Source organism: Pholcus phalangioides, unplaced genomic scaffold (genome assembly GCF_987345545.1).
Source record: "Pholcus phalangioides strain wild (caught in Gottingen) unplaced genomic scaffold, Ppha-v1.0 ptg000012l_1, whole genome shotgun sequence".
Lineage (NCBI taxonomy): Eukaryota > Metazoa > Arthropoda > Arachnida > Araneae > Pholcidae > Pholcus > Pholcus phalangioides.
The window spans coordinates 2,073,616-2,086,261 of record NW_028301605.1 but is presented as its reverse complement, the minus strand read 5'-3'; the positions used below and the strand labels follow the sequence as shown (position 1 = coordinate 2,086,261).

The 12,646-nt window shown below is 38.4% G+C and overlaps 1 protein-coding gene across 2 annotated transcripts in view; it reads left to right on the top strand.

The window, feature by feature from the left end:
- LOC149079131 (uncharacterized) overlaps positions 1–8,513 on the top strand; it is a 115,778-nt gene extending 107,265 nt beyond the window's left edge. For both annotated transcript variants that reach the window (XM_089240011.1, XM_089240012.1), the window contains 5 exons: positions 1,502–1,604; positions 2,028–2,189; positions 3,101–3,303; positions 3,944–4,152; positions 5,604–8,513. In XM_089240011.1, coding sequence (XP_089096137.1) covers positions 1,502–1,604; positions 2,028–2,189; positions 3,101–3,303; positions 3,944–4,152; positions 5,604–5,746 — 820 coding nt within the window. In that variant the 3' untranslated portion in view covers positions 5,747–8,513. The remainder of the gene's footprint in view (positions 1–1,501; positions 1,605–2,027; positions 2,190–3,100; positions 3,304–3,943; positions 4,153–5,603) is intronic.
- Positions 8,514–12,646: the final 4,133 nt, after the last annotated feature.

Below are 12,646 nucleotides of genomic sequence, written 5' to 3'. Positions count from 1 at the left end.
GAGCTCTTAGAGCGCCTGGATACCAAAATTCTTGCTACTCTAGTATGATTGGATTCTGACATACTTATGGTATTTTTTGAAATAGTCCCCATCAACTTGCATGCAGTTCTGCCATTATAGAAAGCTGGGTTAGATCCAGTCTTTCAGCATTGTCCTCAGACTTATTCAAAACCCTTGATGATGATGAGTGAAATCATTAGCAGTAGCCTTGATTCATGAGCAAAAGATCTGGAACCCACCTTTTAACATAATCCCTTAAAATACCTGATCCTTCAAAATTGGCAATGATGAGTGCAATCACTGACCAAGCAGCTTTGATTAAATCAACAGAATAACATAAATTACACAGAGCTTGATCAAGTATGTATCACAGGAACAGTACAAATGCTTCTGTTTATTATCAAATTTTGTACTACAATGAAGCCACTGTGGTGTTCAAGTGGTCATAGTGACAGACTCACGTCGCAAGGACCTAGATTCGAACTCCACCAGCGACACAGTGATGGTCAGCTGAAGTTTGTTTTTTGTGGTTCCCTATTTCAAGGCGCAAATGCAAGCTGATTTCCCTATTGAAAAGTCTCGCCACAGAGAGCAACAGGCCTACAATGGTATAAATACTCAATTGTTACATTACACTTCATTCACAATACAGATGGATGGCAGCACTGAAAAATCAGGCGCAACACTAGATACTCACTCAGACTGTTAGGCACACACACTTTGTTCCAGACTCTGCCACGAAGTTGAGCTGGAAGAGATCACAAAAAAGGGATAAGTCTTGTGGCAGACATTCATTCATCATCCTGGCGTTCATTCATTCATCACTACAACAATGACAATGTGAAGTCGTGCTATAATTTTGCTCATCAACAAAAGTTTGAAAGAAGTCTTAAAATGATAAAGGAAACAATTTTTAAAACAATTTCAAAAAACAGGTTCCAGTATGTCTTCCAAGCACCCAAGTGGCATGGTGGTAAGATTCTACCACCATGAAGGTTGCTGTCAGGTCCCAGGTTTGATCGAAGGGAAGAATATAGATATTTTCCCTAACAAGCTTGGGGCGACCACTGATAGATGGCTCCTTTATTTTTAACCAAACGGGTTAACATTGGTAAATTGCATATAGAGATATGGTCAGAGTTGGTGTGTGGTGATAGTAGTATATCTTCCAAGAATGATAGACATTCTTTACTAAGTACGTAGCAGTTTACGGGAACCATTTCAAAACAAAACATATACTGTAACTGGACTAACTAATGCGGTCCAATACTGCTGTGCAAACAGGACAATTAAAGAAAAAAATTATCAATATTCTTGTTTCAGAATTTGGAAAAATGTTCTCCTCTTCTTATGTTGTATAAAAAAGAGCCAAAGCAACAATCAAAACAGAAAAAGTTTTTTGCCTTGGTTCTTCCATAATGCAATGCCTAATTTTCACTTTATGATTCATCAGTCCTGAATTATTAATTGAAAAAATTTATATATTTTTTACCCGTTGAAGGTATGTCAAAGTTTATTTGATGCCAGACAAATCGAAGAGCGGCAAGAGGAAGACAAAAACAAAGAAAAATACTCTCAACCCAGTTTTTAATGAACTTCTACGAGTAAGTTTATGTTGAATAATTTTCACTTCTCAGTATTACATTGTTTTGATGTAATTTTGATGTTTAATCAGCCTGTGAGAACACATCACAATTACATCCCATTTAAATCTTGGTTATAATAAGTCCTGTATACTCTTTTCAGAATAAAGACTTAGCCCCATTTAGTTATAATTAAAAACGGGATGTGATGTTTCTGCATGCATTTGAACCTAAAAGATGGGCCATAAATTAACTCTTAAAATACTCTCATAGTGAATGGACGATGAATATGGTATGCTGAATGGTTGCGGATAAATTAATGCTATTTGAATTTATTTGCGTATGATTTCAGCGCTGATTAATGAGATTGTTTTTTGTTGTTTTTTTTGTCAATATGTATTGTATACTTTAATTGAAACACTTTTTTTAAAAAATTCCTTGTAGTTTCCTGTCCAAAAGCATGAACTGGAATCGAGGACCTTATGGCTTTCTGTCTGGAACAGTGATTTGTTTGGAAGGAATGATTTCTTGGGTGAAGTCATGCTGTCTTTGGGGCAAAGGTTGCTGGATTCTCCAACCCTTCGGTGGTATCCTCTTCAAGAAAGAGTAATTTACTTTTCTTTTTTGTCATGAATATTCTCAAATGCTACTGCCTTCAATCTGTTATGTGTGTCTTGTCGAAAAACACTCCCAGCACAGTCTTTGGGCATCCAGAGCACTCCCATCTTCAGCACCATACATGAAATTTTCCTAATTCATGAAGCCAGCCATCCCTTTTGTTAAGCCTTTTTTAGAAATGTTAATTGGTTTAGTTTTTTGGCCTACCAGGAAAGAGAAAAAATGTTCACCTATGGTCCCCGCAAGGGTGGGGCTGAAGCCTGGGATAATTATATTTTTTTGTTTTTTCCATGCTATAAACTCACTATAAAAAGGCTAGTCGAAAGTTTGACTTTATAGGGGGCCCGCTAAATATCCCAGCCTGGGGACACTGCTCCAAGATGTGGAGGGAAGACATGGGCTAGGACCTTTACTGTCAAGGATTATGACCCACAACATTGTTAAATGCCCTTTCTCCAAAGTAAACCTCTAGTTTGAATTTATCATAAAATGGCCTGCCTTCTGTAATCCAGAAATGACAATAAATGGCAAAACCAGCACTTTATGTTCTCTCAATGGCAGCGCCGTCTAGCATTACAACCGTGCATTGTACTTGTATTACAAAATTGCTTGTTTAGATGTGTTCTGTCACTCCTTAAAGTTAGACAATTAGGTCTAAAAATCAGTTCAGAATTTAAGTAATCCAAAGTGGTTTTGGTCCTGTTCACCTTGGATTATCAAGATCCTACTGACTAATTATTTGGCACAACTGGAAATATGTTATAGCAGTGCTTTTACACAATATGATAATAACGCTTTGTGATTTCTTATGACTAATATTTATTAATTAGAGTAAAGGTTTGCTCTTGAAATTTTTCTAGTAGTTTGTACTGATTCGATATTTAACTGGTGTTTTGCAGGCAGAATCTCTCTCTGCTCCTCTAACATACAAAGGAGAGCTCTTCCTTGCGCTTAGGTACGTTCCAAAAGACCTGAGTTTGGAGCCCAGATTCAGACCTGCTCCTGTGATATCTCTGAAAGGAGCGCTTCATGTCCTTGTCAAAGAAGCAAGGAACATAGCAGTGGGAAAAAATAGTGGAGCATTTGATACATTCTGTAAAAGGTATTGAAATCATTTATTGTGTGATTCTTTTACATTGGCATATTTTATGCCATACAAGCTCAACTCATGACCTGCGGGCCATATGTGGCCCTCTGAGTTATCTAATGTGACCCACAACCTCAAACCTAACTTTGTAATAATGAACAAAGCAGCACATTTCTAGATAACTTAAGTGACCCGTAGCACTGCTGTAGATTATTTAAGTGTTCCTTGCACATTTTCAGAACAAAGTGAGCTGCTGTATATATTTACAGATCGACGCTGCACATTCCTAAATCGCTTAAGTGACCATGGCATAAACGACCCACTGCACATTCACAGATCACTTAAAGGGCCATTGGCATATTTACAAATCACTCAAGTAACCTGCGTTGCTGTTCCAGATCACTTAATTAAGTTGCCCACTGCACATTTTCGAATTAATGAAGTGGCCCTCACTCTTTTCTAGAAGTTGAACATCTTTGTTTTACGCCAATGGTAAAAACCAAATTTGTAAATTTGAATTCACAATTTGTACAGCTAAACCAGCTTGTAATGACACTGGGTCATGGTATTGGGGGGGGGGGGGGGATAGTAATGTCTGAAGCCAACTGATGCACAATTATTTATGGCATATATTAATGTTTTAATATTGTTTCAGCTATCTTTTGCCAGACAAAAGTAAAAGCAGTAAACAGAAGACTCCAATAGTTAAACGCAGCCAACATCCCAAGTGGTACTACACAATGATCTACGAGGATCTCAGCATCGAAGAACTCAAAGAAAGGAGCCTCGAGCTAACTTTGTGGGACCATGACCGCATTACGAGCAATGAATTCATCGGCGGGATCAGGCTGAATATTGGGACAGGTTGGTTTTTGTTTGTGATCATCACTGACTGCGCTTTATATGTTAATAATCTATAGTCTTCAAGAAATTAATGGTTCAGGTGAATGAAAAATATTCATTTCATATTCTCCTACGACAGTGGGTTTTTAAAATGTGGGGGCTCAAAAGAGATTGCTAAGGGCTCCGAGAAATGTTTTTTGTGACATAGCTGCTCTCTATATTTCTGCTATAATGTAAACTTAGCTTGAGACTGTCTGTGGCTCGCTATGTGCTCGATCAAGGGGTCCGGTGTCCAGTGCTAATTGAAAAACCCACTATCCTATGAGCTTAAGCAAAGATAGATTTGTGCCTGTAAAAAAGAAAGCAAAATCATCCTCCATCTTTGAACAAAAAAACTGGTTCTGCCACTCTAAGTGATGTCTGATCCTTTAAAAACTACAGGATAGGTAATAGCTATTGCAAGTCCACCCTTAGGGGGTGTGTGACAGATGTAATCACACTGGACCCAGCAGGTGCAGCGATAATAATTTAATGAATTCTGAGTTATCAGTTGTGGAATTATTTCTTTTATAAGTTCTGAATTTTCCATCCAAATTCTGGAATTCTGAATTTTCATCAGTTCTAGGATTCTACATTTTCCTCCAGAAAGAAATAATTCTGGAATTTTTTGCATTTTCATCTAGAATTTTTTCTTTCATATGTTCTGAGTTTTCGTCAATTCTTTAATTCTGCATTTTTATCAATTCTGAATTTTCATCAATTCTGTAATTCTGAATTTTCATCAATTCTGTAATTCTGAATTTTCATCAATTCTGGAATTCTGCATTTTCATCAATTCTGGAATTCTGCATTTTCATCTAGAATTAATTCTTTCATAAATTCTAAACTTTCATCAATTTTGCAATTGTGAAACTACTTCTTTCATTTATTCTGAGTTTTCATGGGTGATTGAATTATCTGTAAATTATTTTTCTTATTTTCAATCCATGGATTCTGAATTTTCATTAGTTCTCAGGCAATTTCTATCATTAGGTCCTAATTTTAATTTGTTATAAAATTATTTCTTTCATCGATTTAAATTTTCTTAAATTTAAAATTTTCATTAATTTTTTTCTCCATTTAATTGTGTCTGCATCTTTTTTGTAAGGATATTTATCAGTATTTCTTGTATATTTTGTAATAGTGTATGAATTTTTGGATGCCGAACCCTCTCTACCATAAAATATATAAAATTGGGGCTAAGTGGCCCGCAGAATTATTAAGAATCCTCTAGCCCCCACAATTGTTTTTGCACCAGGTCTCCCCACGTCTAGTAAAGGTGGTCCTGAGTGATTGGGTACATGGCGATGATACTGATTTGTGAGGGATGAATTTATTCCTTGATGTTTCACCACATATATTAACCATTGAAAACGTTATAGTATTTTCTTTAACATCAGATTTACTATCATGTTTGTGTTATATTTATTTAGGCCTCTACCATGGTGTGCCCGTGGAATGGATGGATTCATCGAGAGATGAAACATCACTGTGGCAAGCTATGCTCGAACGGCCGAACATGTGGGTCGATGGATCATTGCCTTTGCGCCCAACTCTTCATTCCCTAAGAAGTTAGCTGCCCATCCACTTTCTGATCATGGCCTTTGTCTAGTTATAAAGGTTTGCTTCTGCTCTCTCATGATCTGAGGTGAGAGTGGGCATGGCGAGCTATATATATATTTTTGATGAGAAGTACCAGAAAATTCCATTCGCCGCTACACATTCCATGTGTTTAGTGCCAAGAAATGCTGTATTTTTTTACCATTCTGTAAAGTAGGAGAACATTGTATTTCATCAGGCTGCTGTACCAATGGTCTGTAGTAACAGGCTTGTTAAGCAAATGATCTTGATTTGGTACCAAAATCATAGGGAAATAAGCCCATATTCTTAACCGTAGTCTGGAAACTGCTGTTTGCACTACTAAAATTTTATGTTGACATTTCTGTGAAATCAACGAATTCTCCAAACATTTTTTTTTTCACTCGCTAGAACTTTGTGTGTAAAACCAAAGATTGGTAAATGCTGAATTTTTTTTATGTTTAGTTGCATGCTATGATTAAATAATCATAATTGATGTATGAATAGGGACATTTATCTTAAGCACCTGATATGAACAGCATTTTTCTGACACTTCCAACTTTTCTCTGTAGTAAGCGCTAGATTTACCTGTAAACAATGGATTTTACTTCAGAGAGCATCCACAAGCCGAGGATTCCTGAATGAAACCAGGGATTTACCAATCTTTGTGTTTTTATTGTTTAACCACCAGTTTTGTACTAGTATCGCAGCCATGAGAGTTTTTATTTTCATCCACCATCCGTCCATTTTTTGCATGTTGTAAATATATTACATGTTTTTGTTTTTTTTTTTGTTTCGGTGAATATTAGTAGTTTTTTCGCATATATATGTTAATTTTTTTTTTGCCTGAGGGACCAATTAGAGGAGACTTTTAAAACGATGATGCTTCTTTGAGCGGATTCTAATGTTAGTTCGAATTTGATGGAAAGCTTACACATTTTCTATGCTCATCGAAGTTGGGGGGGGGCTCATAATTTCATCTTTCTGTTGTCTGAATATTTTGCCATTTTAACCATAGCTGCCAAGTCTCACGAATTTCTATTCCATCTCCCGGACTCCCAAAAAATTCTTACATCTCTAGAATTTCGACCTCGATCGAAAAAATCCCTATGTTTAGGGTAAAAAAATTAATCCTAACGAATTAACCCAAAAAAAAAAGACTGTTACTTTCATTCTTAATCCCCAAAATGAAGTCGCAGCATAATATAAATTGTTGCCATTGCGTCAAATCACAACAAAATACAGTACACACTTTATTTTTGGGGAGGAAAAGACAAGATTCGCCAAATAGACAGTGTCAATTCGGCTTTTCAACAATTGGTGAGATGACATGTATATGCTTCAATCATTTGCCTGTATGTCCCATTTCGGGCCCGAGGGGGATTTTTTTTTTTGGTGAGATTTGATTTAACCTACTGGGTTGGCTATAATTGATGACTTAGCATTAATCTATGATAGCTTGCATTATGCTACAATTTTGTTAAGTGGAAAAATCCCTAAAATTTTACTTTTATCAATGAAAAATCTGTACATTGTTTTTCAAAAATCCCTTTTATATATATTTCTGTGCAGATTTTGGCAGATGCCGCGTGCAAACCTCCCTAATTCTCACTCACTCTCCAAAGTTGGCAGCTATGGAATGCCATCAGAGATGAATTGTTGAAAATATATTGCAGTTGGGATTTGGAGTCCATGGGCTTAATACAAGTTTATGCCTATGAGATGGGGAATTTTAATTTTATTACAATTTTCACTCTATTAAAAATTCTGCTCAACTCTCTTTGGCCTTGTCATTCATCATTTTCACAAAAATTCTTATTCTACTATTAATAAAGTTTTCCTTTGTAAAAAATCAATACACATTGAACATTATGTGTGAGACGAAAGCCCAATGATGATAGCTACTGCTTATCTCGCAAATTTTAACTTAAAACTTAAGCATTTCCCAATGCAGGTATGGTTGAATCATTGATGTATCCCGATTTCATTTGTCAAACAATTTTATTCGCAGCTTTATTGTTGAAAGGACATAATCATCACGTTGATGATAGATAAATGACATTGTCAGCGACTTGACATGGACCGAATCTTGAATCTAATTAGACTAAAAGATATAACGAGTATCTCGCTGAAACGAGTGATTTCCAATGCACTGTCCGAGATAACATTCAAGGAGAAGTCTGTTACTGTGGCAGTTCTCTTCGTTGTGATGGACTTCTACTGTGTTAAACACTCAAAATTTTTCTCAGCCAATTATCGATGTAAATAAGTATGTAAATACCGTTTTTTGCTCAAAAAAGTCTAAATATTCCATATGTACCTGCGACATCTATCGTGACTAAAAAAAGAGCTTATAGTTAATCAGAATTTATTAAATTATATACATTATGTACAATATATATAAATGTATTTATTTTTTACGGTACATTTCACAATGCATTTTGATAAATGTAAGTATTAATACTCTAATAATAATATTATGAATCGCATGAACACATTATTTCTCTTTTACTTAAGATGGTGCATTCATTTGATCGTGTCAATATTGCTTTAAAAATGTATTTCGATGATAAGGACTTTCATCTGTATGAGAATATGTTGTGTAAGATCTAAACCGAGACATTATGTGTAAAGAGGATTTATCTCCATCTGTAGATGTGTATTGTATTGTACGAACATGCTTCTCTGGTTCATTAACTTATATATGTTCGTGTCTTTCTTCTCCTTTATCTCATATATAATAATAAAGTGTTCTGTCGAATCTATTTTGTTTGATTTTTATGATTCGAGATTATTGATAAATATGTGAATAATGAAAATCAATGTACGTATTCACGGAGCCGGTTCCTCGTAAGTTCAGGCCCTGAGCAAATACAATTTTTCAGAGCTTTTTATGTACAGCATTCTTTGACACAGAGGTGTATACGGAGCTAGAGGAGGGGAGAGATCACCCCTCCCAAGAGCCAGATAATATGGGAGTAATTTTTCTGTTCCTTATATAAAAAATGCAGGATGATCCAACGCACATACACAATAAGTCACTTCAACACTTCTCAACACACACACGCCCTTTATCCACCTGCTCCACTTCATTTGTAGCTGAAGATATCTTCTTTTACTCCATTTGAATATGAAGATGTCTGCCTTTGCTCTATTCTCAACTAAAGATGCATGCTTCGACTTCATTAACAGCTGAACATGTCTGCTCTGCATAGGCAGAGATAGACTTGGAAGTCTGGGGGGTCACTGTCATTATTGTCGGGGAGCACAATGATGATGTCGATTCATATATGCATATATACATTAGATCAGTCGACTCGACCTTTGATGCTGGGGGGGGGGGGGGGAAGATAAGCCCCCCACCTCCCGTGCTCCGCCCATGCTGCTCTGCTCCTTTTGCAACTGAAGATTAGCTTCTTTTGCAGCTGTCAAAATTCCCAGAATACAAGAACCCAAGTTGCCTCCAAGCAAAGCAGATGCTATTTTAACAGTGGCACAGCTTACTCCAGAATAATATGAGTAAGGCAGTCTGAAAACAAGCTCATTTACCAGTAAATTTATAAAAATTTGAATTTTTATAAATTCTCAAATTATTTTATTAAATATGAGTTTTTTCATGAATTCTCAAATTATTTAATTAAATTTGAATTTTCAAAAATTATTCCTTTCATTAAATGAATTCTCATTAATTCTGAAATGATTTCATTAAATATGAATTTCAATATACTCTGAAGCGTACACAAAATTACACCTACGAATGGTCTTTGGGTAATCCTGGGGCTTCCGTTGTTATGCCCTCAAGATAGAATTCCTGGCAAGTCACGTCGTCTTCTAAAGCTTCACAAGCCATGTCCATCAGTCCCGGACGCCTTCGAGCAGGAAACTAGTCTAGACCCAGGGGCGTAGCCAGAAATTTCGTTCTGGGGGGGGACCAAAGTGACAGAACAATGAATTTGGCCATCTTTTTCCCTTTTTTTGGGGGGGGGGGACCAGACCCTCGCTACGCCCTTGGCTGGACCTCACATCCTTCAGAATCTACAGGGGAATCAAATTCTACACATCACTCACTTCACTTCTGAGATATAGATGGCAGCACTGAAAAATCATACGCAACACTAGATGCGCACTCAGACTGTTGGGTACACACACTTACAATTCCGGCACTAGGTAGTAAATTGCCTATGCGATAGACTTGAGTTGTGCTCGGTTTGGAAAAAAGAAAAGGTGAATCTCTCTCTCAAATACTCTCCAGAGGATTACATTCACCTGATGAGAAAACCGTCGTATACTACCAGCACCTCCTAGAGATAGGCCTCAGCACGGGTGCTATAAACGTCATTCAGACTACCTAGCAAATTTGCCAAATTTTGAAACAGCATCCTATTTCGTTTCTTCTTATTTTGGTGTAGAATCTTCCTGGTTAGCTCACAAATACCGCATAGTGATTGGATGTGAGACATAGAAATCGCCAATTCTGAGCCCGATCATTTCTTTTCCGCACGACGATTATACTGGCACAAGCAGGGAATTTTTTTCCCCGAATATTCGGAGGGAAAACGGACTACTTACTGACGTCACAAGCGGCGTGCGGAGGCCTTCTATCTCTAGGAGGTGCTGGTACTACACTGATGGCTCTAAACTGGAGTCAGGTACCGAAGCTGCGTGTACAAAAACGGTGGGAGCGGAGGTCGTAGATAAATGGACTGCTCAACTAAGAGAAAATAATTCAGTATATCAAGCGCTGAGATGCTTCCTATATTTACAGCAATTTTGGATGCAGCCACAAAAATGACGCAGACTGTAATAAGATCGCCATTCTAAATCCAACTCTCTGAAAACCCGATGGCAAGAGGGATCAGGAGTATGCATATCCCATCAATACGCATCTCCTGGGTTAAAGCTCGCAACGGCCAGTGGAGAAACGAGCTAGTGGATGCGGCTGCCAAAGAAGCGACACATAGCGGAGTCTTACGATAAACTCATACCCAGCCTCTTACGCCAAATCACTCCTCTGGAGGGACATGATAGCAAATTGGGATATGCCGTCAGGAAGATGAACTCATGAAGTTCTAAAGAAGGTGCATAGACCTACTAGGAGCAGGGGCTGGTCGAAAGAGCTCATATTTGTCACCAGTCATGGGCCTTTCCCCGGCAATCTTGCATTGCTTTAAAGCGATTGCCAGTGATAAATGCTCTTGTCTTGGGCGTCACAGTGAATATTGAATATATAACGTCACCAGCCCTGTGAAGTTATTCTAGCGTGCAACCGTTCTAACAGTTGTAACGTACGGTATAATGGCACACTTTAGTGATACTGAGTCTGCGCCTAACTACTCGCTGTGACGCAGATTTTCATACGGTTTCTTCCCCAGGTTACATTTGCATGCATGGTGTTTTTTTTCTCCCTATAAATTTCAACAGGAATGCCGTTTTAACGTTTGCGGAGCGGCCGTTTCGAAACGCACAAGCGCGTTTGCGTTTCATGTTAGACCCATGCATTTTTTTATGACAATTGTTTGTATTGGTGTGCACTATCACCTCTTAAAGTTTTTCCGATCTTTTTCTGAATCACCCTGTATATATGTACATATATGCATTGGCATCTTCTGCATGCCTCTCCCCCAGCTCAGCCCGGGGGGGAGGGGCTCAAGTACTGAAGTGTCCGCCACTGTGGTGATCGATTGATCATAGTGAGGGACTCGAATTGCGAGAACCCGGGTTAGAACCCCACTGTCACCACAGTGGAGGTCGGTTGAAGTTACTTTTCTGTGGTTCAAAGCTTCAAGGCGCAAATGCGAGCCGATCTCTCCGTTAAAATGTCTCGACACAGAACCAAGAGGCCTACAACGATACAATTATTCAATCATTGCACTTCACTAATAGTTCGAAAATTTGATGGCAGAGGGCAGCACACTACATATAACAATCATTACACAGAAATAAACTTCACAGGGGTTCACAACACATACACGCGCATTCCAATATTCACCAATTCGTTAGAAGTTCCGCAGAAGAATATAGACGGGGTACATATGTGGTTTAGTAGTACAGAAGTGGCCTCTTGATAATAAGATCACAATTTTCAAGAGTAAGTTTATAAATTGGCAGGCGGATATTTTTCTAACCTGGTGAGAGGGACCTCAGAAAAACCACTTTGAGCGAGGGCGGGGGGGGGCATGATGCTCTTAAGACGGCCATGGCCCCAGAGCTTCAAGTCCATTTGCGCCCATGGTAAAGTATAGTAGGCAGGTATTACCAGTCAGGTATGAAGACCTCAGAAAATCCCTTTGTCCGAGGAGCCCCATGATGCTATTAAGACGCCCCTGGCCTCCGCTAGTGTAGGATGATCCCCGTGCGAGACGACCTTGCCCTCGAGTTAATTTTTTGAGATTTTAAGACTCTGATAATAAAAATCGTCAAAAATTTAAGGAGAAGGGGTTCCAGTTTGAACTTGGAGTTCCATCGAGAAACCTGTTAAGACGCCACTGTTTTTCACTTGATATTTTGTGGCTGTGTTGATGATCTCACGGTACCTCCTGTCCGGTCATAGAGCACCTCACACCAGCCTGTTTCTCGCATAGGCAAACGGGGCAAGTGCCAAGGGACTAAAAATTTTCAGAGCCCCTAAGTTAGTTGCCTTTTGTATTTTAGGTGCAGCTCACATGTCCCCCACGTACGTCTCTGCCTTAACACTATGTACAAGGGGCCCCTCAAAAATTCATATTTGCCTCGGGCTTGAATTTATGCGGAACAGATCCTGCCTCACACGATTTTAAATCGTTATTCACAACAGTTAGGCCGGCCATGTACTGGAAGCTACTACGAGCGAAAACAAGTCGCGTGTATGCACAAGACTATTATAGCGGTCTTGCGCATACACGCTTTTTTTCGCTCGTAG